Raw genomic sequence first — 27,805 nt, forward strand, 5'->3', positions numbered from 1 at the left:
ATCCCAACCAACGAACCCCAGGTCTCTGAAGTGGAGTGCATGAACTTAACCACTATTCCATCGGGTTGGCACTGGACCCTCTATTCTACCATAAAACATTGCAAAAAGAAATCAAAGATATTAATAAATGAAGAGGTGTAACATGTTCATGGATTGGAAGACTCAATGTTTTATTCAAACATAGATTGAATTATCTATAGATTGAATGCAATCCCAATCAAAATTCTAAGAGATTTTTTTGAAGAAATTAGCAAGCAGATTTTAAAATTTATAAGGAAAGGCAAAGGACTTAGAATACCCAAAACAATTTGAAAAAGGAAAATAAAATTAGAGGAATGAAATTACTTGTGTTGAAGACTTACTATAAAGCTACAACATTTCAGAATATAATTTTAGTTTTAAAGAAAAGTTGTAAAGATAGTACAGAGAGTTTCTGTGTACCCTTTTGTCAGTTTCCCCTAATGGTAACATCTGCCACAACTATAGTACATACATGGTCAGACTAGGAGATTGACATTGGTACATTATTATTAACTGAAAGCCAGACTTTATGTGAATTTCACCAGTTTTTCCACTCATGTCTTTTTCTGTTCCAGGATAACATTGCATTTAATTGTCATGTGCACTTGTCTTTGACAGTTTCTCAGTCTGTCTTTGTTTTTCATGGTCTTGACAGAGTGGCTTAATTTCAAAGAATAGTATACAGCTGTGAAAAAGAATGTACTTGAGGTACTTGATAAAACATGGCACATTCAAAAGGGATGATTAAAGAGACTTAAGGAAGGGACTACTTATAAAGGTAGGTAAAAGGGGTGGTGAAGCACGAGGGGCTAGCAACAGTAGGAAGGGAAATTCTGAAATACCTGTCTTTGTAGGAAAGGGTCACTGCTAACCTGAGTCTGTCAAAGAGGGAACCAGAAGGACAAATACTCTAACCCTACCCAACTCCTTCTTCCCCTAATCACCTGCAAGAACCTCCCATTGACGAAACTCAGCCTGAAGTCAGAAGGCAAGGAAGCCTGGTTGATTCAAACCACTGAGATTAGCTTCACGGTATACAGTGCAAAGTGTGAAAGGTGAGAGTGATCCTGAAGAGACAGAAGGAAATAGTCCAGCAGAATTATGCATCACTTAAAAATCCCACCCTGGATAAAATCAAATGTCCTTGTGAGGGTCAACGAGGGCTATATAACATAGCACCTGCCTTCCTGTCTAATTTAATCTCCTATCAGGCCCCACATGCAACTTGTGCTTTAATCCTACCAGTGGACTTCTACTTACTCAGAGTCTCCAAGCTCTTCCCTCTACCTGAATTTTTTACCTTTGCTTTACGTTTCCATTCTTCTAGATTTGGCTCAGCCTTCATCTCCCTTATCTTCAAAGCATTTCCTGATGCTTCCCCGAACTTAGGCTAAGCTAAGCCTTACTCCCTCTGATCCCTATATCTTTCCTTAATTCCTTAAATGATAGCACATCTTATAATTTTTTGTAGTCGATAATATTTACTTCGTCCTCTCAAGCAGTCCCTGAATAAAACATGTGTGTCCTTGTGTAGGAGGTTTGAGGATTTCAGGGCTGATCAAGGAAAAAGACATGACCACAAGATGGCAGTAGCGTATTACTTTATTTGGGTGATTGACAGGCGTGTGTGCAGGGGAAGTCCCCTGTGGCAGGAGACCATCCAGAGGGAACACCCTCTGGATGAGTGGCAGGAGACCACTCAGGAGGGAAGGAGGATGAGGGAACTCCCAGGGGGTCAGAGAAGGGCCTACATGTCTAAGTGATATCAGTGCTGCAGTGGGCAGTCTCTGAATCAGAGAGCTCCAATGAGCAGAGTCAGCTTGAGGTCTTTATAGCCTTGGAGTTTATCTTTCTAAGGCTAACAGATATTGGGGTCAGTTTTACAAGGCGCAAAGTGGGCAGGCACTAAATGGCTGAAAATATGCTTATTTGGATTATAGTAAAAACAATTGTCTGTATAAAATTTCGAGTTTGGCACCGGTGGGCTTTGGAGCTAATGGGTCCCAGGCTACTGTGAAGAAGTAAACAACCTAAGAGCTCATATAAAGAGGCTGTCTTTTGCTCATTTATATAACAACCGGAGTCCATGTCTTATATTGCTCTATATCCACAACACTTAGCAGAATTCCTGTCTCACAGCAGAGACTCAACTGATAATTAAGCAAATGAAGGAAAGAAGAGAGGAAGGGAAGAAGTCCAATACACTCTTGGTTCTTTTTCCTTTCTTTCTTTTTTTTTTGTGATGAGGAAGATTGGCTCTGAGCTAACATCTGTGCCAATCTTTCTCTATTTTTCGTATGTAGGATGCCGCTGCAGCATGGCTTGATGAGTTGTGTGCAGGTCTGTGCTTGGGATCCGAACCCGTGAACCCTGGGCCACCGAAGTGGAGCATGTGAACTTAACGACTATGCCACCGGGCCAGCCCCTACTCTTGGTCTTAAATTTTCCTTTTCATTTTTCTTTGCTTTATAGCGTTGTACTACTTGAGACGTTTGTTATTCAAAAAAGTGAATTACATGTTTTGTGTTATTTCTAACAAATATTTACTTTAAACTTTTGGCAAAACATTAGTTTGGAGATTCATTTACAGAACATATACTAATTCTAAAACTCCCATAGAAGATGCAAAGTATAGTGTTTAGTGGGTTTGGTTTAATTATCTGGGTTACAGAAATGCTCATTACAGAAAGCAATGCAACAGAGGAAGAGAAAAGGCAGGTGAGGAACTGACAAGCTTTTTGAGTGTTTATTCTAATTCATATGGTAGCAGAAACTCTTTTCACAAAAGCAAATCAGCCAATGTTTTGGCAGTTTTTGTAGGATAAGATCAATTTAGTAAAAACTTCCTCTTTTATGCTTTCTAGGTAGAGAACGGGGTTGTTTGCTCTCTTGAATGCAATACATATCTTTTTAAAGCTGTTTGCTGCCTCTTGGAAGAGCTCGAGGGCAAGTTCTACTTTATATCTGTTTGTCAGTATGAACCTGGCTCCTTGAGATGCAGCCTCAGCCTCAGTATGGATCACTCGCAGAATTTCATGGAAGTAACTAGAACTGTAACCCTCATTCTGTTGTTCTCTTATGTGTATGAGTTCTTCAACCAATTTCATAATTTGAGCTGTTGTCTTCTTTATAATATCTTCTTCAAAGTCTTCCACAGAGGGTCCATATACTTGGAACTTTTGAGAGGTGATAACATGTTTGGAATAATTGATAGAAAATGTTTTCCTTGTATTACGATATCTGATTTTGTTCACAATATTGGGATGCTGTTTAAAATGCTCCAGGAGGATGTTCTCTAGCTCAATATCAATATCAGGACCCTCAGCAGACGGGAGTGTGGGAGGCAACAGAATGCAGATGTTCTCTGACCAGATCTTGTTGAACATCTCTCTCAGCTCCTTATCATGTAACTCTTTCCCACTGGGGGACACAGCCATCTCTCTGATTTTTTCTAATAGCTTATGTTCAAATTTTACTTTTTCCTCCTTCAAAAGGTCTTGTATTTTCTTTCCACTAATTAAATACTCACATTTTCTCATAGTTTCTCTTATAAGCTCCTCTTTAAGATTCTTCAGATTAGCTTCAAATCTTCCTTTCCACTGAGCCAAGATATCTCTATCTCTGTCTTCTCGAAAATACCTTTCAAGTTCTTGCTTAATGGCTTCATGTCTTCCTGCAATTCGATTCTCAATTGAGCTTCTCTTGATCTCCTCAACTTCTCCATTCTGAATCTTGTTGGTCAGCTGATTCTGCAAGTCCAGCATATGACTTCTCAGTTCCCAGGTCCAGCTGTTGTACATGGTCTCCAGTTTATTCATAGCCTTGACTTCCTGGGTGTTCCTGAACCTGAAAATGAAGTTCTCATTCACTAAGGCCTTCCATAAATCCTGTATCCACACTTTAAGTTCTGATATCTTCAAAATACCTCCCTTGGATTCTTCTTTGGCATGCTTAAGAATCCTGCTTTTCAGCTCCTGAACATTGTGGCTATAGCAGGGATTAGGAGGGGCCATTGGGGGAGAACCTTCCCAGAGGTGAGCAAAGTAATGGATGTGGGTCTTGACATCAAACTTAATGACATCACTGAAGTGGCATACATCTGAGCACTGTTCTTGTTCAGCTGCAGCAAGTGTCATTTCATCCAATCTCTCTTGCAGCCATCTTTGCCTTTCCATACTTTGATTTGTATCTATAATTTCTTCTGTGTTCTGATGAACAAACAGGCACCTTGGGGAGATGTTCAGTTGTTTCATCCTGAGAAAGGCATGGACAGCTATTTGCAGAATATCTTGTATTTCTGATAGATCATTCCCAAAAACATTGATTAGAGTTAAGTTTCCAAGTCCAATGATAAAGGTTGCCAACTCATTTTCCTCACTATGTGCTTTGTTAATGAACTCTGAGGGCCGAAGTCCTTCTGTGTCCACAACAAGCACAAAATCAAAGCCCAGCTGTTCCTTGAGCATCTCTTCCACCTTCAGGAGCTGCATATGGGCCCCCCGGGTGCACCCCTCAGCACTGAGACTGAACTGAAGCCCAAACATTGCATTCAGCAGAGTGGACTTTCCTGAGTTCTGTAGGCCAAGGACAGAGAGAACAAACACCCGTTTGTCTCTAAGTTTCTCAGAGACCTTGTCTAAAACAGCTGCCACCCACTTCAGGGGCACATAAGATGCATCTCCATCCATCAGCTCAATGGGAGTTCCAGATACCATCAGGTCAGCAGCCATTTGGGGAAGGGAGAGAAATAGTGTATTTGTTTGGGAAGAAGCTTCTTCCAGAGCTTCGTAGATCTGGCCCATCTCTCTCAGGAGATGCTCAATTCCCAGGGTAGAGTCACTGATCTCTTTGGAAACAGCTTGTAGCTCAGCCTCCCAGCGTCTGAGGGAGTCTCTCTTTGACAGCTTCTGCTTCTCTGTTCGCACCTGAGCCAACAGAAAACGGTGCCTCTGGTGGAGCTTTTCTAACTCTCCTGTGGTTAGTTGGTCCATTAACATGCTCAGCCCCTGCAGAAAGTAGAGCTCTGTGTGGGTCTCTGGATGTGACTGAAGACTTTCAAACAGAGACTTCATCAGGTCATTAAGGTTAATAACTTTGTGGTACTGTTCACAACGTGTTATCTGCTTTTCCTTCTCAATCTCATTCGTGTATTGCTCAATGCTCCTGTTTCCTTTTTCTCTGAGCTGATGGAGTTCCTTATCCTTTTTACACCAATCACGCCATAGACCTCCCTGAAGTGGTAGTAACTTCTCCTTTATCTCAGGTAATTTCACTTTTCTCAAGATGTCCATTAGGATGTCTGCTTTTTTCCCTGCTTCTTGGCAGCCTCTTTGGTCCTCATCAATAATAAATTCATACTTCCTAGCAATGTTGGCCCAATCACTCAAACTGTAAGGAGATCCAGACTTCTTCAGCAACTGTGTTAAAGTAGCTGTAATTTTATCAGCTAGTTCTATCTTATTTAGGTTCTTGATCCCAATTCTCACTTTGTGAGCAGAATTCTCATCCATAATATTTTCTGCATTTTCGAACAAACAGATAAGAGGTTTGGGTGAATTCCAAAATTCGAGTAGAAGGGAACTAGTCATTTTGTCAAAATTGGAAGTTGACAGGAGAATGACAGTGACTGAGGAGACCTGCTGCAGGAACTTAACCTGCCTCTCATGTATTTCAGCATTTCCATGGAGATTGGTGAAGGCAATACAGTTTTCAAATCTGTCCTCAGCTCTCCCACCTGGGCAGAACCAGCAGATTTCCACCATACCATCTATCAATAGACATCTATTATTGTCTTCCCTAGAATGGTGGGAGGAAAAATGGTCATGTTTGCCTTTACTCAGGAGTGCATTCAAAATCTGAGACTTGGAAGTAGAGACATAATTTCCAACTCTTATGAAAGATATAATATGTATAGGTTGCCAACTAATCAGCTGGTTATTATAATTCCTAAATTTTTTCTCCCATCCTATTTTTTCCACCTCTCTCCAGCTTCTCCTGAGTTGCCTGAGAGACCAAAGAGGGAATTCAATTTGGGAATTGCAAGGATTTGGCACCAAAAGTGGGAGAGCGAATTGGCAAATGGAAAGTTTGGTGAAAATATACTGCCTTGTAAAGTCATCTGCACAGTGAAAAATTGCCATTTGTATGTCCATTGGGTGGATGCAAATTTGTACTGCATTTGATTGTGTTTCCTTGATAATGAAAAAGTTCTCAAATGTTCTTTCTTGTTCTGTGGTTCTCAGTGTCTGGGACACAGTAGATATTGTATCTATATTACCTCTGTAAACTAGATATCGCAAATGGTAATCTAATACCAAAAGTTTCTCTAGAAAACAAAATGGTGGCTCTGTTTCAGCTCTTGGTTGAGTGCCATGGAGGGAGGTCTTATTTATCAAAAGAGAATTGACTTTGGCCATCTTCTTGGGATAATAACTGTCCAGATTAAGCCGCCGAATCAAGTCATGAAAGTATTGATTTTTGGTTGTTACTTCCTTATCATTGCTTGGTTGAGGATCTCTGGGATAAGGTGCAGATTCATTGGATATTTTCTTTTGGTTAAAGATATTTCTAAATCTCTAGAAAGAAACAAAAACAGTGATAATGGCTAGTATCTCTCTATAACAAGGAGACAATTAAGTTTATCATTTACGAATGTATAAATATATTTTTAGTTTTCCAAAAATAAATTGAGTCCTTCTATGTGCTAGGTAATGGGCTGATCAAGGGATGAATTATAATACAGGGTTCCACCTTGAAGGGCCAGAAGCAGAAAATGAGGATAGCGAGGAAAACTGAAAGGAAAATGAATTGGTTTTATTTAGTAACCATCAATTTTCATAATGCCCTCTTTATTACTAGTATTCTCATTTTGGAGGAGAATGGCTCGTGAAAATCAAGCAATGTTCCAGTGGTAACACAGAAGTGAGCAGCAGAGACAGGAGTCATAGCCAGATCTCTCTGGGATCTTGCTCTTCTCCAAAACAACTTGGAGAAGACAAATCATAGTCATTCCATGTTAGCATCAACATGCTTCCGTTGATGCTAACATGGAATGACTATGATATATCTTGTAGGACATAGAAGCCAGTAAGCCCCTAAGATTTTGAGCATCCTATGGCCTGGACACTCCACTCTATTCCAGGGCAAAAATATCTGCCCCAGTGCAGATTACAAACCTTTGAGATAGTTAGTTGCTGTTTATCTTCATTTGGTCCTGCTTCATTCTCTTGCTTCCTCTTATTTGTCTTTTTTGCAACTTTTTGAGCAGAAGATCCAGCTTTGGAGGGAAAATAATGTTCATTATTCTCACCATTAGTAAAACATGAAGTCAGAATTGCAGTGTTTTCGAAGCTTAGCCTCTTCCCCACCTACAATCACTAGTTTGATGCCAACAGCTTAACATGAATTCATCATTAGTGTCTTTTTCCCAAGGGTGAGCCAAGGAAAGATATGCATATTTTGTATTATGAGAATGGTCAGGAAATAAGAGTAACCATCTTGTGGGCTGAGAGGTGCAGGCTTTAAAAATGACACAAAAATAATAGTGATCAAATAAGGGGCCTGGGTCAAGTTAACTAGGGTATTACTGATAAACAGAGTTCTATTTATTCAGAAATCTCGGTCATAGCACATTGACTGACTTGGGGTATGGAGAGTGGAGGGGGTCTGATGGTTCTCAATAGTCAGGTTCTCTTCATCCTCAAAATTTCAAATTTTTTGAGAAAGGAAATCCAAGTAAAACCGTAAAAGACTTTCACAGCAGTCTTCCCTGAGGATGACAATTTTTTTTTTTTTGCTACAAATGGTGATTTAAAGTAGTCAAATGTTTCTTCCATATCACTCCCCAAATATTGAGCATCTTGTTTATCAGAGCCTCATATTTCTAGGCTGCTCACAGATTATAACTGAATCTCCTACCTTGCGTCTCATGATAATGATAGTCTATGTAATAATCAGTCCTTGAAACAAAATGAAAGAGTCAGGCAGATTGAGATTAAGGTTTGGTCAAGAATAAGGTCAGTATCCAGCTAATGACCAAGTTTCGAGGTTCAGAACAAACATATTTGTGGGTATATTTTGTAGCTAAGTAGAAGATCAGTCTGTGGCAGTCTGTGAAACTTCACCTTCACCGGTGATAGAGTTAAAGGACATTAGTCTTCACCTCAGAAAGGCCTGCCAACATCACTAATAACTAGGGAAATACAAATCAAAACTACAATGAGATATTACCTCACATGCATCAGAATGGCTATAATTAACAAGACGAGAAATAGTAAATGTTGGAGAGGAAGTGGAGAAAAGGGAACCCTCATACACTGCTGATGGGAATGCAAACTGGTGCAGCCACTATGGAAAACAGTTTGGAGATTTCTCAAAAAATTAAAAATGAAAATACCACATGACCCAGCAATTCCACTACCGGATATTTATCCAAAGAAAATGAAATCAACAATACAAAGAGATCTATGCACCCCTACGCTCATTGCAGCATTATTCACAATAGCCAGGATGTGGAAGCAGCTCAAGTGCCCATCAACTGATGAATGGATAAAGGAGATGTGCCATATATATACAGTGGGATACTACTCAGCCATAAAAGATGACAAAATCGTCTCATTTGCAATGACATGGATGGACCTTGAGGGCATTATGTTAAGAAGATATAAGCCAGAAAGAGAAAGACAAACACCATATGATTTCACTCCTATGTGGAAGATAAACACATGGATAAAGAGAACAGATTAGTGGTTACCAGAGGGTGAAGGGGTGGGAGAGTGGGCGAAGAGAGTAAAGGGGCACACATGTATGGTGACAGATAAAAACGAAGCTATTGGTGATGAGCACGATGCACTCTTTACAGAAATTGAAATATAATAGTGTACACCTGACATTACACAATGTAATAAACCAATATGACCTCAATAAAATAAAAAAAATTAAAAAAGAAAGGCCTCCCAAGTTTCCAGCAAGAGAAATAGGGGGAAAAAACCTACTTCACTGTACATTTTAGAACCCTAACATAAAGACCCTAACATCATCTGGGGCAGGGGTGGGGTGGTCAAGAGACCACTCACAAAAGAATGAAAATCAGGCTGACATTAGACTCATTATCAGTAAGCAATAGAGACAAGTAGTTCTTTCAAAATAATAAGGTAAAAGGATTTTAGACCTAAACCCTTCAATCCAACCCAGTTACATTTTAAGCTTGAGAATAGACTAAAATTATTTTCAGAAAGATTACTATCCACATACCTTTTCTTAGGAGGACTCTAGAAAGGAATTATCTAAAAAACAAATGGAGGAATAGAGAAGTCTACTCACTTTATAGGATATTTGAGATATTGGAAGCACATAGGATGTGATGAAGATGTACAATGCCAAAAAAACACAAAATACGGCAATGAGAGATTTCCATGAAAGCAAAAAATAAAACCAAAAGTTAAAACGTAATAACTGAACTCGAGTTTGTTACGACTAAAATTTATATGTGTATAATAGTGTAAATTATTGACTTTCAACTTTTAGAAATAAACTATAAATAAGAGATGTAAGTTTTTATCATGATTCTAAGATAGAAAGTAAAGATTTCCAACTTTGACCATGTAAAGTATAAGTGTTTTGGGGAGTTTCAAGATACTGCCTCTCATAATGGACCAAATTAAAAAGTTAAAAAAATAAAATTCAGGTATAATCTGTATATAAACTAAAAATACTGTTATAATTCTATGGGGAAGAAAGTGGGTAGGAAGCGAGAGGTGGCATAGTTGAGCAAAAGACTTGCCTATAATGGCAGGAAATCAATGAACGATGCCTAATATTGATAAATCTATGAAAGAGTGGTAAAAGCGTACTATTTAGAGATATTGCAGTCACCACCAAAAGAAAAATTGAGATAAAAGGGGTTATTTTGGGAGAGAAGGGTCAAAGTAATGTTCTGTATGCTTTAGTTTTTAAGTATATTCATGAATTATTTTATTAAACAAATTGAAAATATATATTTAAAAAATATTTTTAAAGTAATAACATTTTTCTCTACAAATTAAGATTTAAAAATTACTATATTTCCTGTTGGTGAGAGGCAGTAAGATGGCCATGCTCATACACTGTATATGTCTAAATTGATACAGTAGTTCTGGAAAATTATTTGAAGATATATATGTATATTCACAAATGTATATATATACACCCTTTGACTCATGTATTTCAATTTTAGGAATTTAAGGGAATGAAATAAAATGAGCACTAAGATCTATCATGAAGATATTCATGATATTCACAGCATTATGCATCATGTTATTTTGGAAACAACAAAATGTCTGAAATGGCATTTTGGCTACAGAAAAAATTATTTACAAAGCACCAATAGGATGGGATAATATGTAGGCATTTAAAATAGTACTTACGAATTACAGTTTAATGCTATGGGAAATGTTTTAAGCCAAAAAACAACCTCTAATGATGTAAAACTGTACCTACAGTATAATCTAGGTGAAGAAAAATTTATTAAACATAAAGTGAGGACATGCGCCACATTGTTTGTTGTGTGAGTCTGTTGGGGTCATGACTGATGTTTTTATTCTTTTGTTTCATATTTGTGTCCCAATGTTTATTGAGCACAAATTACTTTGACAGTTAAAAAATCAATAATATGATCAATAAGAACTAAGGGGAAAAACGCACAGTGAATTTGGATGAAGAGGCTAGTACTTTCAGCTGAGGTGGAACAGGAATAGCTTCTTGAGGTAACATTTCAGTTGAGCCTTGAATGTGGGCAGGAGATAAGACTATGAAGGTCACAGCCCAGTGGCACAGGCTCATTAAAAGACTGAGAGGTAATCATTGGCTATAGAATGCTTCTCCTGCCCTCCACCTTACCACCACATCAATAAGGTTTCTGTATAATAACAGGGGAATACAACTGAAAGGACTACATCTCTCTGACCCTATTTAAGAAGGAGTCTCTAGGGAAACCCAAAGACAACAGGGAGACAAAAACAAGGACATTAGAGGAAAGTTTAGCCTCTGACACCGCAGCTGCAGCAAACAGTAAGCACAGCCTAACTCCTAGCCAGACAAATATAAAAACTCACAATAAAGTCCTATCTACCTCAGTTTCTTTTACCCAGCACATCATGTCTGGCTTTCAATAAAAAGTTACAAGGCACATAAAAAGACAAAAAATGCAGTTTGAAGAGACAGAGCAAGCATCAGAATCAAACTCAGGTATGGCTGAGATGTTGGAATTATGGATATGAATTTTATCTCAATAAATAACTTTTAAAAGCACCATGACACACAGTTCCTTTTAAATTTTATGCTGTCAAAGTGTGTGTTGAATTAATTAAGAAATGAAGATTTCAGGGAAGGAGTTGAGTTATATCCAGCCAAGAGAGGGTTGGGTTAGATCTAGACTCACATTTTTCCATTGATTGATGGAGCTTCTCCAACAGGCTACGCTGGTTTATGGCTTTCAGGACCTCCTGGGTCACAGTCTTGGCATGTTCCTCCCCATAGTACCGGATCAGTAGATCAGCAAGTGTCACTGGGGTTGCTTGCTGGACAGTGCCCCTAGGAATGTGGTTGTATCCCTCAGAAAGAGCTATGTTTGTGAGTTGGAACTTGAACTTTACCAACTCCTCCTCTAAAAGGTCCTCAAGGATGTTAAGAAGGTGTGCCTTCAATGTGCTTTCCATTCTGTTCAGCTGAATGTTGGGAGACTGATGACCCTATAGTTACTGACCTGAAATGGAGAGATGGTTATAGATAATCATAGGAAAGATGGGAAAGACATATGAAACAAATGGTTTAAGAGAAGTGAGAGAAAGAAGTGGAGGTGAGATCAGAGACTGTCTTGCTGAAAAAAACTTTAAGCCCCCAAATATGTGCTGATGGTACATATTCCTTACACACAGGATATTCTTCAAAGCTTCGGGGCTACTTACCTTTATTCCTCCTCCATACTATTGTGCTCTACCTCTAGAATTCCTAAGATTCTCTATTGGAATATGTTTGTTTGTGGGGAATGGGATGAAATAGGGGGCTTATGGAGATTGGTGTTATGCTGAAAAAAGGAAGGAGAAAGATAGAAGTATTGTTCTCCAGTAGGTAGGAAAAAAGTAAGAGGATTATGGGCAATTATAGTGAATCAAAGTTTAAAAGAGAATTGAGGACATATCTAGTTCCATTACTTGTGTGTGTTGAGTGGATTGAGAGATATTTTAGGAGATTCAATTTGCATATGAAAATTAGAAAAAATAAGAGAGGTGTGGAAAATCACTTTTCTGATTCCTTGGTAACTACAGGATCCTCAACTTTTTCCTATACTTCTAGCTCCTTCTAGCCACTACTTTGCCTTATGCTGAAAGATAACTCTCCTAGGTAAGCATGTATTTGAGGCTAATGCCATTATTCTCATTACATCTATTATATCAGCAATGCCACTGTCTTCTCCAATATCTCATCTCTCTCCTGTCTATTCTTGGAGTTACTATAACATGTCCTTTCCTTTCCAACGGTTGTTTTGATTTTACCCAAAAGATGTGATGCTATCTAACTTTCAACTCTCACGATTATTATTATGCTTCCAGTTTGTTTTGTTATAGTTGTCTATGTACTTCAATTATTTTTTTCTGTTAGATAGAAAACACTATTAATTAAACAGGTAACTGATATGCATTGAGCATCACTTACATTCTGGGCACTATGGCAGGTACTCTGCACAATTTACCTCATTTATTTTTAACAAAAAAATTAGGTATTATTCTCTATTTTATAGGCAAGAAACCCAAGAGCGAGACAAAGTAAGATTTTCAAGGTTACACAGTTTGCAAGTGAAAGAATTAAAATTCACACAAATCTTTCCAGTTGTAAAACCATGATCTTTTCAATATTTCCAACAGATAATATATTACTCATCACTGTGTACACTTCAGTACAGATCAGAATAGTTGTTTAAATAATCATAATTGTCAAAAGACTTTAATCTTTGCTTCTTCCTCCTCTCATTCCTGAAAAATATCACCTGAGATTTATTTGTTACTTTCTTACTTTCAGTACCAAAAAGCACCTCAAGTAATTGTGTAGCACTCACCATGCACCATACAATGATCCATGTGCTGGCTGTTCAATTATGAACAAGAGATACAGACTCCCTTTCCATAAAGAACTTTCATCCCAGGACAGGGTAGGATGTGGGGTGTACATGAGAAAGACAATAAAAATATTAATATGATTATTTCTGCTATGAAGATGATGGAATAAGGTGATGTGGTAAAGCAGTACTAGGAGTTGGAGGATAGCGGACTTTTGGGAAACACTACTCTCAAGATGTGACAGTTAAGTTTGAACCTGAAAGAAGATAAGAAGGCTGATATGTGAAGAACATGGAGGAGAACCTTCCAAGAATAAGGAAGAGCAAATGGAAAGGCCTGAGACAGGAGCCAGTTTTTGTTTTGGGGAGGGGGCATAGAAAAAAGGCCACTGTGGCTGGAATAAAATTGAAAACAGGAGAGGGAAGAAGATGAAAGCTAAAAGTTGTGATTCATATTCTACCTTTTAGGTCATGATAAGGATTTTAACTTTTAATCTATGTGTCATGGAAAGCAGCTGGAGCATTTTAAACTTGGGGACATTATGTGGTTGAGCTTTAGGAGGATCACCGTGTCTCCTGGATGAGGATGGAGAATAGGAGTTACCAGGAAAGAGGCAGTGGTAACAGTTAAGAGATTCTTACAATGGTCTAAGGAAGATGGAGACTTGGACTAATGTTTTGGCAAGGAACATAATGAGCAATGGTCAAATTCAGGGTTTATGCTATAGGCATAACCAACTGGGATTATTGATGGATTTGTTGTGTGTGTGAAGGAAAGTGAGGAATCAAGGATGATATAGTAGGCAGGATTCTAAGATGCCCCCCTGGTGTACATGCCCTGAACAATTCCTTTCCCTTTAGTGTGGGCACAACCTGTAAATAACATAGGATATGACTTTTGTGGTTATGTTACTCTATATGGCAAAAGAGAGATTATCCTTGATAGTCCTGACTGAATCAGGTGAGCTCTTAAAGGAGACAAGAAGCAGCAGCAGGTGTGCTCCTGAGGATCTGGAAGAGAGCATGTGGGGAACTGCCTGTGTGGGCCGTGTGCCCAGGGGCTGAGACTGATCCCAGCTGATTGCCAGCAAGAAAATGGGGACTTCAGTCCTACATCTGTAAGAAGCTGAATTCTGCTAACAATCTAAATGAACTTCGAAGAGGACCCTGAGTTCCAGATGTGAACTGCAGCATGACCAACACTGCAGTCCTTTGAAATCTTGCGCAGAGGACTTAGTTAACTCAAACCCAGACTCTTGACCCATGGAAACTGTGAAATAATAAACAGATGTTGTTTTAAGCTGCTAAGTTTTTTTTGTAATTTGTTATGCAGAGATTGAAAATTAATACAGATGATTTTTAGGACTTTGATCTGAACAAATAGGTTGATGACAGAGTCATGCTCTGAGATGGTCAAAGTTTATTACATGAGCAGGTTGGGGGGCATATTTAATTTGCAATACCAGTTAGGCAGGTAAAATGGAGATGGTAAGTAGATAGAAGTAAGGCATACCTTTTAAGCGATGGGTTCAATTTTGAGATATTGATTAGAGAGTTGTCCGTATATGGTATTTAAAAGCATGAGACTGCTAAGTTTGGTTAGGGAGAAAGTATAGATAGAAATGAAAGAAGGCCCCTGGAGGTGCACAACATTCCAACATATAGAAGAGAGTTTAAAGGAGACTGAAAAGAAGCATCAAGGGAGGAGGAGCTGGGGGAACATGACACATTTGGGATCCCTAAAGCCCAGAGAAGGAAATGTGTCAAAAAGGAAGGTGCAATCAACATATTAAATCCTTCTGAGAGGTCAGGAGGATGAGGATAGAGAACTGATCATTCTGTTTTCTAAGATGAAAGTCCCTGATGACCTTGATAAAAGCCATGTCCATGGATGGGGGAAAAAGCCCAGTATAAGTGAGTAAAGAGAAAATTTGAGATGAGGAGGTGAAGTCAGCTAAATCTCTCAATACTTTTTGCTCTTAAGAGAAGCAGAGGAAAGGAGCTGTCATAGGCATAGACCGTATACTCAAGGAAGTTTTGTTTATGTGTTTGTTTTAGGTATTAGTAACATCAAGGCATTTGATAAGAATGAGCCGATAGGGAGGGAGAAATAATGTATTAGTTTCATGTTGCTGCTATAAAAAATTATCATAAACTTAGTGGCTTAAACAGCAGAAATTTATTGGCTTATAGTTCTGGGGGCCAGAAGTCTGAAATGAGTCTTCTGGGGATAAAATCAAGGTACTGGCAGGGTTACCTCCTTCTGGAGCAAGCTCCAGGGGAGAATCTATTCCTTACCTCGTCTAGTTTCTACCAGCATCCCTTGGCTTGTGGACTCATCATTACAATGTCTATTTCTGTGGTCACATTGCCTTCTCTTCTGTAGTAAAAATCCCATCTACCTCCCTTTTATGTGATTACATTTAAGGAGTTCTTGGATAATTCAGAATAATCCCCCTATCCTAAGATCCTTAACTTAATCACCTCTGCAAATTCCCTTTTCCTATATAAAGCAAAGTTTACAGATTCCAGGGACCAGGACACATATCTTTTGGGGAGGGTCATTATTCAACATGTCACAGGGATAAAGAAAAAATTGTGTGTGTGAGAGAGAGCAGACTAATGTTTTGATCCAAGTAGGAAATGATGAGGGTCAAAGGTAGGACTATGTTAGGAGGGACAGGGAAAAGATATAGAATTAAAAACTATTTAAGGGTTTAAAATATCAGGATTTTTTTTTATTGTTTGTAGAATGGAAGTGTAGGAGATCTTGAGGGTGATTCCTAGGTTGATACCTAACTGGGTAATTTACAGAGATGGGCGAATACAAGGTATGGGGCAGATCTGGGGGTGGAGGAAGAAAATTGATTCAGTTTGATATATTGTTTGAGATTAATATAATGGTTCACATGGGTGCTTTGTATTTTCCAGATACTTTCTAAGTACTTCACATGTATTGTTTAATACTTATAACAACCCTAGGAGACAAGTATTATTATATCCATATTTTATCGATGGTGAATCAGAAATGTAACTTGTTCAAGGTCCTATGATAGTCTGATTCTAGAACCAGTGCCCTTAACCACATCAATATCCTAGTGGAGAAGCCTACTCTTAAGCTGGTTACACAGTCCTGCATTCCAGAAACTTGTCTGGGCTGAAGAATTGGTTTAAGAAATCATGAGCATGTAGATAACAGTCAAAACCATAAGAAAGAGATGCAATCATTCAGGGAAAATATGCTAAGAGAGAAGATTAGTAGGCCAAGGGCCCTATTTTTGCAGAGCTGATATCCAGCTGTCAGGTGTTGGATGAACTTCTCAGCTATTAAATATAGAGATACAAGGGCCAGCCGGTGCAGTGGATAGGTTCGCGTGCTCTTCTTTGGTGGCCCAGGGTTTGCCAGTTTGCATCCTGGGTGCGGACATTTGCACTGCTTATCAAGCCGTGCTGAGGCAGGCATCCCACATATAAAATAGAGGAAGATGGGCACAGATGTTAGCTCAGGGCTAATCTTCCTCCAAAAAAAATATTGAAATACAGAGCATTCATACTGGTGACAAATAGATTCTTTTCACACACCAGTTGTCCCACCACCACCCTAGCTTCCCAGGCTCTGAGGAACCCTGGGTGGGCTCTTGTAAAGAGGATTATTCACTATTTTATTTCTTAAATGAGCATTTGTTGACTATACTCTATGTTGCTGTGGCAGATGATGAGGAGTACAAGAGAAATGGGACACGTTTCCTGTACTTAAGAGATTTGTGAAAAATGGCAGACACAAACATGGCATTAAAGTGATTAAGCTTGAATGCAATTATTTTATAGTGTGGTATAAGAGTCCAGAGGATACAGCAATTATTGTCATTCATTCATTCAGTTCATTCACTCAACATGTATAAAAAGCTATTTTAAGCATCTGCCATATGCCAGGCATTGTATGTTGGGGATTCAAAGACTAATAAGACAAAAGTCCCACTCCTCAAGTGCTCAGTGTCTAGTGGATGACATGGGCACAGACTGATTTGCATATGTGTTTTAGGACAAAGATAGATACAGGTAGAGGACATGGTGGAACATAATGGGAGCAATAGCCAGTTTTCTCCAGTTCCAGTGACAATGACAACCAAAAATGGGCCCAGACTCCAGTAAGTTGGTAGACAGATGAGTTCTTACACAATCTTTAGGAAATTCTGAGTTTCATGGGAAATTGCCTTAGGGATTGTCTAGCCCGCCCCTCCATTTTGCAGATAAGAAATCTAGGACTTAGAGGTAAGCTGTGATCAGCTTGTTTCACACAACATGATAGGGGATGAGCTACAAGTTCTATCCAGTCTCTGAGGCTGTCCAGAGACCTCCCTTTGGTCTCACACTGCCTGTCCCTTGTCGAGTTCAGGCTGACCCAAGTTGCAGTTGCACTTTGATGTTTGTATGTCCTCTGCACACTGTTCATTTTACCAAGGATAATTCAGCCTTGGAGTCCTTGATGAGGACTCTCCCCCAGGGTTCCTAAATTTGAGCAAAGAGCCCTGAATCATGTTCTTAAAGCAGGACCTTACCAAATTTTAAGACACAGAAGATAAAGACAGAAAGACAGAGAGTGACACAAGTGAGACAGAGAGAGATAGGAACAGAGCAATAGAGAATGATGAACAGAACACACACACACACACACACACACACACACATACACTCAGAGAGAAGGTGCGGGGGAAGACTCAAATGGAGAAGGAAAGCAAAGAGCAGGAAGAAGAAGACTTTCATAAATACTACAGGAGAAAAAGTAGACTTGTGGCCTCCCAGGCCTCTCTCAGTCACATGTGCTCCCTTCTCTCTCTTGGGGAAAAGGGAAGCTAATTCTACTATGGGCCCCTGAGGGACTAGGGTACTCACCGGTAAGAATTCTAGATCTTCCTCCAGTTCAGTCAAACCAGGGGATGGAAGGTTGCTCTGGCAGATAGAAATTTGCCTGTCTTTCTGGAGACAGTCTGTAAACTCTAAAAAACTAGTTTCAGTTTTTCCAATGTGATTGATGAATGTGGGGTGTGGTGAAACCAGCTCCACAAGCACTACCAGCTCACACCTACTCACCTGCTCCTGAGAGGACAAGAGGAAAGCCAGAGGTGTTATCTTACCCCTGATTTCAAACTTCATCAAATGAATCTCACTACCTATCAAATTAAGTCCAATTTTGGGGTTTAAGATCTTCACCATCTAGGGGCTGGCCTGATGGTGCAGCGGTTAAGTTCGCACATTCTGCTTTGGTGGCTTGAGGTTCGCCGGTTCAGATCCTGGGTGCAGACATGGCACCAATTGGCATGCCATGCTATGGTAGGCATCCCACATATAAAGTAGAGGAAGATGGGCATGAATGTTAGCTCAGGGCCAGTCTTACTCAGCAAAAAGGGGAGGTTTGGCAGTAGTTAGCCCCGGGGTAATCTTCCTCAAAAAAAAACAAAAAAAAACACAACAAAACTTCACTATCTATTGAGTGGGTTAGAGCATAGATTAGATTCAGACTGATCTGAGTTTAATCCCTGTGTGATCACTTGCTAGTTGAATTAGGGTAAGTGACATAGCTTTTCAAAGTCTCTGTCTTCTCATTTGTGTAATGGAAATAATAACAGCACTTCTGTCCTAGGTTTGCTTTGAAAACTAAATAAAATAATCATGTAAATCACATAGCATAGTGTTCGGCCTTTAATTAGTACTCAACAGAGGTTAGCTATTATTTGTCTTATAGTGTGGAGCCCTATTGAAGAGGTCCCTTAGGAGGGAGACACCTCCCTTAATGTCAGAAGTTTACCGTAGAGTTGTTGATGTTGGCACCCATTATCCTTACCTGGGGAATATAATTCTGGTTTTGAGAGCTTAAAAGAACACCTTCCCCATTCCTTATCTGAGGGCTAAAAAGAAAATCAGTTTCATTCCTTGGGTAGCAATGGTGTTTCTGGATCCTTGAGACAGTGGACACCAGGAACAGAACTGGCCCAGCAACCTTGAGCAGTGACTGTGGATATTAACTGACAAAGCTGGTACTAAAAGTGTAACGCTCTAGGTTTTTGGCTGGTAAGAAGTGATGACATACCTGCTAAACAACAGCCTGTCCCACAGACCTGCTGTGAAAGGGCCAGTGCCAGCAGCTGCCACTGCCTTTCACTGTCCAGCAAGAAGAACCTGAAGACATGGCCAATACCACACCTCCCTGGAGACCCAGAGACTCAACAACTGCCCGTGCCTCAAGAAGTCCCTTTCTTCCTGCCATGTTCTAGAGTCATCTATTCAGTCTTCAGTTCCCAGCAGTACTGGACCACTGTGACTGAATCCCCCTAAAATATCAGGGTATTTAAGGAGTGTCAATTGGGAGGGCCCTGGCCAGTTTTCTTGGAAGCCCAAACTCTGAGCATGCAATTTGATAATAGTTTGAGATGTTAACTTACTGTCTGCAGGTATTTCCTCCCAATCCATTTTTAACCTCATTCAAAGAAATTACTACATCTATGAATAGCAGTTTCAGGGAATGCATGAAGCAGGACAGAAAATATACATTTTAATACAAATTGAGATCATAGGCTTCCATAAATTAAAGTATCTTAAAGAAATATTAAGTATTTTTCCCAGACCAAAGGAACATTCACCCAAAGGGGAAGGAGAAAGAGAGAGAAGTAAAGGAGATGTGAAGGTGCTATGAAAGAGGAAACAGGTACACTGATTTTTGTCACACTGGATGCAAGACCCTGAAGAGAAAGGGATGTGTGATGCATCTAGTCATAAGAGTTGAAAAATGGCCTTGCAGAAGATTTCTTCCATCTTCCAAACATGTTATGGAAGCATCATAGAGATGAATGTCTCATTGGAAATCTGTGGGACCAATGATCAAGGTATAATTCCCCTCCTCCTGATGCATTGGCATGGTGTAAGATCTGGAGACAGCGGCATAAACCTGGGGGAGAAAGAGAGATATACCAGAATGAACCAAAGTTAAAGTTGTTTTTCCAGTTCATCAAACTTAAGGCTGGAATTTAGAACTTATGTTGTATATAGAAAAATTAAGAAACTTTGACTCACGCATCCTTCAGTAGAACTACCCATTCCTGTAATGAAACTATCTTATCACCCACAGCAACTCTGCATTTATTTCTGAGAGAGAGCTTTCTAAAATGAAAATTCCCGTTTAAAACTTTTCAACTATTTTCCATTACCTCCAAAGTTCTTAATACCAGACCCTCCATGATCTGTTACTGCAGATTCTACCTCATGTCTCACCACTCCCATCTCCCACCAATCAATCTTCCATTTTTTCTCAGTCCAAAGCTACTCCTTGCAGTTCTTTAGTTTGTGTTTTACAGTTCCATATTTTTGACTTTCTTTTCGCTTCTCAGAATTGTTCTTCTCCTGTTTTTCACATGGCGAATTCTTACTCATCTAGAACTCAACCAAATACCACCTCCTCTGGAAAGTCTCCCCCCAGTTCCTTGTCAGTGGGTTGGGTGCTTCTCCTCTGATCTGCCAAAGCACACTGTGCTTGCCCAACAGAGGGCTTATCGCACTGCAGGGATTGCTCATTGATGTGTGTTTCCCACACTAGATTGTGAATTCTTTAAGGATAAGGATTGTAACCTATTCATTGTAGTATTTCTAGCATAGCAATGACTCACAGATAACAGAGCCTCAATAGAAGTGTTTTGACGGAATCATTACAGGATTTTATAGAATATTTATATCTATTTTGGCTGATGCCTTAAGCAATACGTACTGCATTTCAAAGTGAGACGTAAGATCACGAGACAAGACTTGCTTGAAAAAGAATCTGTTTTAGCTTGTGTCCCCTGTTCTTATTTGTGAATGAGGCTTACCCATCCTTCTTCAGCACCTCCTGTGGACTCTTCCATTATAAAACTCTTTCTGTCAAGATTTCTCATTTTCCCAAGCTTAATGTTGCTTCTGCTCAGAAGGTAAGAGAGCCTGGGTGATGCAGCCTATAGAGGTCAGCATCCCATAGCTTAGAGAAGTGAGAAGGCAGACTGAGAATGGATAAAGAGGGGCAAACAGAGAAAACCCAGCATAACTGAGATACTATCTGGCCAAATGAAGGAGTTAAGGGAACAGAGTCTCATTGCTAGACAGAGAGAGAACAAGCATGGAACAAAACAGAATAGAAGATAATAGAGATCTCCACAATCTGCAAGCACAGTTTTGGTTCCTGAGGTGAGATAATAGATCCAGGAAACAGAGAAGGAGAGAAAGTTTGAGAGGGCATATCAGAGGACATAAGGAGAAGACACGTGCATCATGAAGAGAGTAGATCTTAACTGTTTTCTGCTTCTGAAATCTTGAGTACAAAGTAGCTTGAGTGAAGCTCTTGTGATCACCAGTTGGTACACTGATGTTGCAAGACGCTCAGAAAAACAAATTCTAAAGAGTCTGGCTCTAATCCTTATTTGATCTCTGAACATGTTGGCCACACTCCCTAAGTGCATAGCAAAGAAGAGATAGCAGTCATTTATGACACAATTTCAGCATTACTCAATTAATTGTGAGTGAGATAGAGTGTGCCATCTGGGTGAGATGGAGATCAGAGGCCTATTCCAAATACTTAATATCAATTTTATATATTGATTTCTTTTTTTATTTCTTTATTTTTATAGGTGCCATACTTTCTCCAAGGGGAATTTAAGATTACCTAAAAGAGAAATTTATCTACAAGACTGCATCAATTACAATAGAGTAAAAAGGAATGAAATGAGCACAGGGGAAAGTAGTGCTTTGGTTTTTTATTGCTGCATAACAAACCAGAGCCCCCAACCAATCATTTATTTGGCTCATGGTTCTGTCATTTATGTGAGGATAACTCCATGATGTTTAGGGACACAGATGATATGACTTGAATAGCTGCAGGGACTCAAATCAGGGTTGTAAGAGTGGGGGCTGGCTGGTCATCCCTCTTTCCCTCCATGAGGCTTCTCAGCATGGGCTGGCTTCAGCTCTTCTTAGTGTGATAACCTCAGGATAGTGAGACTTTTTACGTGGCATCTCAGGGCTCAAATTAGAGTGATGGAATGTTAAAAAGAAAAAAAAAACACCTAGGTGCAAAACCTCTATGATGTAGCTTCAGAAGTCATATACCATCACTTCCCACTATATTCTATTGTTCACACAGGCCCCACCATTATTCAGCATGGGAGGAGCCTGCACATGGTGTGAATACTGGGAGGCACGGATCACAGGAAGGGGCATTCCAGAGGCTGGCTACCTTAGGTGATTTCAGAAATTAGGCTAAAAAATACATGGAATAATGGCATATCCACTTGCTCTGAATGGGATACAAACTCCATGCAAATTGTGACAATAATAATACAATATTAGCTACCATTTGCTAACAATTTTTCTGTGTCCGTTATTCTTCTATCAGACTTTCTATAGATGATTCATTTTATCCTCACAGTCGCCTTACGAGCCAGGTATTATTAACATCACCATTTTGGAGGTAAGTGAAGGCCCAGAAAGCTGAAGCAACTTGCCTAAATTCAAAATGGGGGGACATGGCAGAACTGGGACTCATACTGAGGCAGTCCGGGTTTGAGTCCAAGTTCTTAATTACCAATGTTTTAGCAGTTAAAAAAAATGAGAAAGGCCTACAGTTCTACATTTTAGTGTCCTTAAAATTTTAAAACTACTCAGGAGAGTCTCACCTATTGTCCTACTAGGACCAGTCAGTTAACTGTGTAGCAAATAACGACAATCTCACAGCTGACACACGGGTGAGTTTTGAGGTGCTGTCTTGTATCAACTGTGAATGTAAGCTGACAGGTTCCACAGTATTGGGAAGAGCAGATGGAGTGTGTTTCCTTTAAACAAGCCTCCAAGAACATTGTTTCTTTGGTCTGAACTTTTAATAAATCTGAATGGCCATGATCTTGAGATTTAGTCCCCAGGATACAGCACCTGTCTTGCTGGTTTAGTACAAGCCCTCTCTGTCTGAACAGACTGATGATCTTGGGGCATTTACTATTATATTCTGACTGAATATCTCCCCTTTCTGTGTCCTAAACCATTGCTAATTCTGAAAAGGCATAAAGGAGAGTCTCTGTCATTTCCGTAGCTTCTCCCCCTGCATCGAGCTTCTTTCTGGGAGGCATGAAAGTAGGGCTTTTAACAAATGAACAAGGACAATGGAAGTTGTGATTCTGGATGAAGATGTTGTGTGCGTGCAGGCTTCCCTGCACTTTCCACAACCCCAGTTCCACTTCTATCACACCTTTCCCAGCAGCAGCAGTGTGTGTGTGTGTGTGTGTGTGTGTGTGTGTTTGAGCTCTCTCAACTTGGCCCACGTTCACGCAAGCTGCAGCTGCTCCCTGGCTTCGGGGATTTCCAGGGAGTTTTTTTCTGCTTGCCAAAACTTGCTAGGGAATCTAGGCTGGGAGATAAGCTCACTCTGATAATTAGAATTCGGAACATTTTAACACCTTAAGAACTCATGGAGGGCTTGCTGTTTCTCATTTACAAGCAATCATCTCCATCTTTCTTCTTGTCATCCCTCACCCACACGACAAGAGAAGTAGCAGCCAAAGGTCTTGCTGTTCCTCAGCCTGAGCTTAGTCTGGGAGAGGTGGTCCTAATTCTTAACCACTTCACTGTGTGACTCTTCCTTGAAAAATTCTGCATCCTCAGAACTTAGCGCACCAGCCTTGTTCCTGGAAAGCTCAGTGATGAGATGAGGTCTTTGGAGGTTCTGCAAACCCAACGCATAAAACTGTGTTGTTTGCCGCCTGAGGTGAGCCTAGAGAGTTTTGCTGTCTTTCTCATAATAATGCTTTATTTCACAGAGCAGATTTTTAATTATTTTTCTGAGGATTACTTTGTTGTCAGAGAAGCACCTTTTTATCTCTCTGTTACCTCCTTGTTTTTCTCAACTTATTTTCTCTCCTACTTCTCTTTTCTTGCCCTTTAAATCCTCCTTTTCTTGCTTTCCTCCCTCTTTTTAATTTGAACATTGAGGAAAAGGATGGAAATGTATGCCACCTTGGATGAAGCCTGGACCCTAAGACCCTAAGATTTTTCATAAGGTTTCCTTATTGGACTTTATTTTTATTTATTATTTATTATTTATTTATTTATTTATTTGAGGAAGATTAGTCCTGAGCTAACATCTTCTGCCAACCCTCCTCTTTTTTTCCTGAGGAAGACTGGCCGTGAGCTAACATCCATGCCCATCTTCCTCTACTTTACATGTAGGATGCCTGCCACAGCATGGCTTGACAAGTGGTACATAGGTCCACACCTGGGATCCGAACTGGTGAACCCTGGGCCACTGAAGTGGAATGTTTGAACTTAACTGCTCCACCACTGGGCCAGCCCCCCTCCTTATTAGACTTTATATCTGTACAATATGAAGTGATATTACCTTTCTCTTCCTGATACTGGTAATGAATTGTTTTTCCTTGATCTGTCTAGCTAGATGTTTATTATTGATCTTCATTATTTCTTTTCTTATATTTACTTGGAGTTTAATTTGTTCTTTTCCTAGTGTTTTTTTAGAGTTGGCATCTGTCATTATTGATATGAGATATTACCTCTTTTCTAATACAGGCATTTGATGAAATAAACTTACTCCTAAATACTGCTTTAGTAGCATCCCACAAAATTTCATATATTGGGTCTTTATTTTTATTTCACTTCAATACCCTTAATTTCCCCTTTGATTTATTTTTTGTTCCTCTCTATGAAGTGTGGGTTATTTAGAATTTTGTTGTTTACTTTCCAGATATTTGAGGATTTTCCAGATATCTCTCTGATATTAATTTCTAGTTTAATTCCATTATGATCAGAGATCATACTTCATGTAATTTTAATTCTTTTCAACTTTTTGGGCTTGTTTTATAATCTCTTTTGATGACTATTCTGTGTAAACTTAAAAAAGAATGTGTAGTCTGCTGTTGTTGGATGGAAAATTCTATAAAAGCCAATTAGGTCAAGACATTTATAATGTTTTTCAAATCCTCTACGTCTTTATTGATTTTCTGTCTCACTGTTTTGTAAATTACTAAGAAAGGAATGATGTCATCTCCCACTAGAGTTGAGTTTTGTTTGTTTCTCTTGTCAGTTCTATCAATTTTTCTTCATGTACTTTGAACCTCTGTTGTTAGGTGCATACACATTAGGATTATTATGTCTTCTAGGTGATTTGACCCCTTTCTCATTATGTAATGTCCTTCTTTATTCTTGGTAATGGTGCTTGTTCTGAATTAAACTTTGATATTAATACAACATTTTTAGACTTAGAAGTGCACACTGACAGCCAGGGCCCCCACAGATGTTTGTGGGCCTGGATCCAGCCTGGTCTCCTGCTGCTGACTCACCTGAACCACTGGCTCAAAGTGAAGGGATGGGGAAAGATATCCCACACTAATAGAAAACAAAAGAGTAAAGTAGTCATGCTATATCAGAAAAAATAGACTGTAAGTCAAAAACTGTAACAATACAAAGAAGGTGATTATATAATGGTAAAATTGTCAATTCATGAACAGGGTGTAACAATTGTAAATATATATGCACCCAACATTGGAACACCTAAATATATTAAGCAAATACTAACAGATCTAAAGAGAGTAACAGACAACACTACAATAATAGGACTGGACTTCTATACCCTGTTTAAACAATGATAGATCATCCTGGCAGAAAATCAATAAGGAGACATTAGAATTGAACTATACTTTAGACCAAGTTGACCTAACAGACATATACAGACCATTCCACCCAATAGCAGGAGAATACACATTCTTTTCAAACAATGTGGAATATTCTCAAGGAGAGATCATAGTTCACAAAATAAGTCTCAGAAATTTAAAAATATTGAACTTATACCAAGTATCTTTTCTGACCACAGTGGTAAGAAACTAGAAATCAATAGCAGAAGGAAAATTGGAAAATTTACAAATATGTAGAAATTAGACGACACACTCCTAAACAATGGGTAAAAGATGAAATCAAAGGGAAATCAAAAAATATCTTGAAACAAATGTAAATGGAAACACAACATATCAAAACTTATGGGATGTAGCAAAAGCAGTGCTAAAAGGGGAGTTTATAGCAAAAAATGCCTACGATAAGAAAAAAAATCTCAAATTAACTTTACACTTCAGGGAACTAGAGAAAAAAGAACAAACTAGCCTGAAGTTAGCAGAAGGAAGGAGATAACAAAGATCAGAGCAGAAATAAATGAAATAGAGAATAGAAAAACAATAGAAAATATCAATGGAACTAAAATTGTTTTTTTGAAAAGATAAACAAAATTGACAAACCTTTAGCTAGTTTTACCAAGAATAAAAGAGAAGACTCAAATGCATAACATCTTAAAGGAGAAAGGAGACATTACTACTGCTATCACAGAAATACAAAGGATCATAAGACACTGTGAACAAATATGTGCCAATAAATTGGATAAGCTAGATGAAAAAGATAAATTCCCAGAATCATGCCACCTATGAGGTATTAATGATGATGAAATAGAAAATATAAAGAAACCAATAACAAGGAAATTAAAACAGTAATCAAAAACCTCTCAACAAAGTAAAGCCCAGGACCAGATGACTTTACAGGTGAATTCTGCCAAACATTTAAAGAATAATTGACACCAATTCTTCTCAAACTCTTCCCCAAAATTGAAGAGAAGAGAAGACTCCCAAACTCATTTTACATGGCCAGCATTATCCTGATGCCAAAGCTAGATACGGACACTACAAGAAAAGAAAACTATAGGCCAATATTCCAGATGAATATAGATTTAAAAATTCCCAAGGAAATATTAGAAAACTGAATTCAATAGCACATTAACAAGATTGTGCCCAATGATCAAGTGAAATTTATCCCTGTGATGCAAGGATGGTTCAACATGTGCAAATCAAAAAAATTTTATATACCACATAAATACAATGAAATACGAAAATCATATGATCATCTCAGTAGATGCAGAAAAAGCATTTGACAAAAGCAACATTCTCATGTGGTAAAAACTCTCAACAAATTGGGTATAGAAGGAACATACCTCAACATAATATGGGACATAGATGACAAACCCATGGCTAACATCATACTCAATGGTGAAGGATTGAAAGGTTTTCCTCAGATCAGGAATAAGACAAGGGTGCCCACTCTCACCACTCCTATTCAACATAGCACTAGAAGTCCTGGCCAGAGCAATTAGGTAATAAAAAGAAATAAAATGCATCCAAACCAGAAAGGAAGAAGTGAAACTATCTGTTGTTGATGCCATGATCTTATTTAAAGAAAATCCGGGGCTGGCCCAGTGGTACAGCGGTTAAGTTCACACATTCCGCTTTTGCAGCCTGGGGTTCACTGGTTCGGATCCCGGGTGTGGACACGGCACCGCTTGGCACGCCATGCTGTGGTAGGTGTCCCACATATAAAGTAGAGGAAGATGGGCATGGATATTAGCTCAGGGCCAGTCTTTCTCAGTGAAAAGAGGAGGATTAGCAGCAGTTAGCTCACGGCTAATCTTCCTCAAAAAAAAAGAAAAGAAAAGAAAAGAAAATCCAAAAGACTCCACCAAAAAAAGTTACAACTGATAAACAAGTCAGTAATGTTTAAGGATACAAAATCAACGTACAAAAATCAGTTGCATTTCTATACACTAACAACAAACTATCTGAAAAAGTAATAAAACCATCCCAT

The 27,805-nt window shown here is 39.0% G+C and overlaps 1 protein-coding gene across 2 annotated transcripts; it reads right to left on the reverse strand.

Moving 5' to 3' along the window:
• Positions 1–1,605: 1,605 nt before the first annotated feature.
• Positions 1,606–18,446, reverse strand: LOC103567287 (interferon-induced very large GTPase 1-like). Of its 2 annotated transcripts, XM_008543922.2 has the most exons (4): positions 18,005–18,446; positions 11,438–11,761; positions 7,197–7,297; positions 1,606–6,596 (listed from the first exon to the last, which is right to left on the reverse strand). In XM_008543922.2, the coding sequence occupies exons 2-4, from the start codon at positions 11,712–11,714 to the stop codon at positions 2,814–2,816; spliced, it is 4,161 nt and encodes a 1,386-aa protein (XP_008542144.2). In that variant the 5' UTR covers positions 11,715–11,761; positions 18,005–18,446; the 3' UTR covers positions 1,606–2,813. The 2 variants fall into 2 exon arrangements, with proteins under 2 accessions (XP_008542144.2, XP_070482241.1); XM_070626140.1 differs by lacking the exon at positions 11,438–11,761 and having other exon boundaries at positions 18,005–18,149.
• Between the last annotated feature and the right edge of the window lie 9,359 nt (positions 18,447–27,805).

The sequence above is a fragment of the Equus przewalskii genome, chromosome 6 (assembly GCF_037783145.1).
Source record: "Equus przewalskii isolate Varuska chromosome 6, EquPr2, whole genome shotgun sequence".
Classification (NCBI taxonomy): domain Eukaryota; kingdom Metazoa; phylum Chordata; class Mammalia; order Perissodactyla; family Equidae; genus Equus; species Equus przewalskii.